Raw genomic sequence first — 2,905 nt, forward strand, 5'->3', positions numbered from 1 at the left:
AACGGGTCTGAACCGGGTCTGAACCAGGTCTGAACCTGGTCTGAACCGGGTCTGAACCTGGTCTGAACCGTGTCTAAAACAGGTCTGAATCGGGTCTGAACCGGGTCTGAACCTGGTCTGAACCAGGTCTGAACCGGGTCTGAACCTGGTCTGAACCTGGTCTGAACCTTGTCTGAACTGGGTTTTAACCTGGTCTGAACCGGGTCTGAAACAGGCCTGAACCTGGTCTGAACCGGGTCTGAAACAGGCCTGAACCTGGTCTGAACCTGGTCTGAACCGTGTCTGAAACAGGTCTGAACCGGGTCTGAACCGGGTCTGAAACATGTTTAAATTAAACCCTAACATCGGTTGTGAGTCCCTGATTCCAGTTGACTGATGAGGAATTTGGCAGTCCCAGTTAATCTGGATTAATCTGGATTAACTGGGACCGAGTCTAGGGATGGAATCGTACCAGCTCAACGCGTCCGAAGCCTCCGACTCCCAGCGTGTCGATGATGTTGAAGTCGTTGAGCTTCAGACCGGAGAAGAAGGCGTTCTCTGCCTCGTACCTGGAAACAACAGAACCATGTTAGGAACTCCTGGAACCTTAAGGAACGTTTAGACGGAACATCAGATAAAACCCTTCAGGTAAATGGAGGTCCTGCAGCCGTACCTGCTGCATTTAACCACGTGGAAGAAGGGGAACTTCTTGGAGGTTTGGATGGAGAAGGAGGTGATGGGGAAGGAGAGGGAGGGAGGAGAAGGGAGGCTGGTGAGGCGTTCTCTCTGCTGCCTCACAGGAACCGGGAACAACTCTCTCATCTTCAAATTTTATTGACTCACACGGATCAGAACGTTTTCTCCAACAGAGAGGCTGAATGTGCCGGCTTCAACAGCAGAACCAAGAGGTGCTTTAAGGAATGTACCGTGGTCCAGTCTGGGATCCTGCAGTTTGTGGTTCTGTCAATGAAAACGTTCAGTCCAGCTGTTCAACTTTTAAAGATCTGGAACGATCCTAAAAATCAAACCACAGCTCGTCTTCAGTCCTCAGGAGAATGTTCGGCAAAGAGTCCGTAGGAGAGCTGTCTCAAAGGAGGAGCTCCACGTCCAGTTTACATGGTGGGGGTAGGACCAAGGACAGCTGTGGATCCACAGAGTTCTGGTGTGGAGGTACCGGTGATTCGGTGAGGTTTCCAGATCCTCCAGATGTTTGTGCATTAAGCTAACAGGCGGGTCAGGTCCTGAAGTGAACAGAAAGCTGTCAGAATCCAGGACAGACCAAGGACGGCATACGTTGTGTTCTTCTGTGAACGCAGAGGAACCTCTGAGCTGCAGCTCTGAACTTCAGAGGTAGAAGAGTCCGACTGAGTGCGCTCAGACTGAGGAAACCCTCCTAGAGTCGTCTCTTCTGCCAAAACAAGCCTCCAGTCTGCAGCTTCGAGTCGTGCGGGGCGGAACAGCACATGGAATGTCTGGACCCTGCTGCTGCTGCCGGGGGTATTTTTAGGAGGTGGAAACATTGCTCAGAGGTTCTCCCACTAAAGGAAGCTCAGTAATTAAAGAGGCTGGCTGCCAGTTAGAAGGCTGTGGGACACACTGTCCTGACCTCTAAACCAGAGGCGCCCAGGGTTTCAGCTTCAGGGATCATCTCAAGTCCTCAAAGCTTTACTCACTTCTTCTATACCTGTCCATCAGTTAGGAGTTCTGCCTTCAGAGTAAGGTCAACATATCTGCGTACAGCTGAGAGGTCCTCTACCTGACAGGCCTGAAGGCTGACATGAGAATAACAGGCTGCGGTCCAATGTCCAATACTCTCCCCAGAATACCTCACTGAGGACGAAAAGACAACTTCAAACATTCAGTCACAGTGAAAACCATGTCCCACTGCTTCACGTGAAGGTCATCATGGAGGATGTAGGGTAATTTTATTGTTTTCTGCTGTACATGAAGATCAGGAATGAAAGTTTAAAGTAAATTTAATATGTTTTGCTGCTGAGGCTGTGGTTGTTTTTGTGTTTACTCTGATGTAATAAGGTGCACAAAAATGAAACTGTTCATATCTTTTCAAAACATCAGGAGGAAACAGGCTCAAAGTGCTGCAGCAGAAAGAGTCAGTGTCTGTCATCAGATCAAAGCAGTACAATGTAAACATGTAAACATCATAATGTAAACAACTTATTGTTAACACATACACAGTATAACATAAACATGTAAACATCATAATGTAAACATGTAAACAACTAATTGTTAACACATAAACAGTATAATGTAAACATCATAATGTAAACATGTAAACATCATAATGTAAACATGTAAACAACTTATTGTTAACACATAAACAGTATAACATAAACATGTAAACATCATAATGTAAACATATAAACAACTAATTATTAAAACATAAACAGTATAACGTAAACATGCAAACATTATAATGTAAACATGTAAACAACTTATTGTTAACACATAAACAGTATAATGTAAACATCATAATGTAAACACGTAAGCATCATAATGTAAACATGTAAACAACTTATTGTTAACACATAAACAGTATAACATAAACATGTAAACATCATAATGTAAACATATAAACAACTAATTATTAAAACATAAACATTATAATGTAAACATGCAAACATTTTAATGTAAACATGTAAACAACTAAGTATTAACACATAAACAGTATAATGTAAACATGCAAACATCATAATGTAAACATGTAAACAACTTATTGTTAACACATAAACAGTATAATGTAAACATGTAAACATCGTAATGTAAACATGTAAACATCATAATGTAAACATGTAAACAACTTATTAACACATAAAGTATAATGTAAACATGCAAACATCAAAATGTAAACATGTAAACAACTTATTGTTAACACATAAACAGTATAATGTAAACATGTAAACATCAT

At 42.2% G+C, this 2,905-nt stretch overlaps 1 protein-coding gene across 3 annotated transcripts in view; it reads right to left on the minus strand.

Annotated features, from left to right (window-relative positions):
- Positions 1–2,905, minus strand: part of LOC119423874 (cGMP-dependent protein kinase 1) — a 47,767-nt gene that overhangs the window by 5,783 nt on the left and 39,079 nt on the right. The window contains exon 10 of one of the 3 annotated variants that reach the window (XM_037691298.1): positions 452–548. In XM_037691298.1, coding sequence (XP_037547226.1) covers positions 452–548 — 97 coding nt within the window. Of the gene's footprint in view, positions 1–441; positions 549–2,905 lie in introns of all 3 variants that reach the window. The other 2 variants (XM_037691299.1, XM_037691300.1) reach the window with 2 other exon arrangements.

This window comes from Nematolebias whitei, chromosome 17 (genome assembly GCF_014905685.2).
Source record: "Nematolebias whitei isolate Nwh7 chromosome 17, NemWhi1, whole genome shotgun sequence".
Classification (NCBI taxonomy): domain Eukaryota; kingdom Metazoa; phylum Chordata; class Actinopteri; order Cyprinodontiformes; family Rivulidae; genus Nematolebias; species Nematolebias whitei.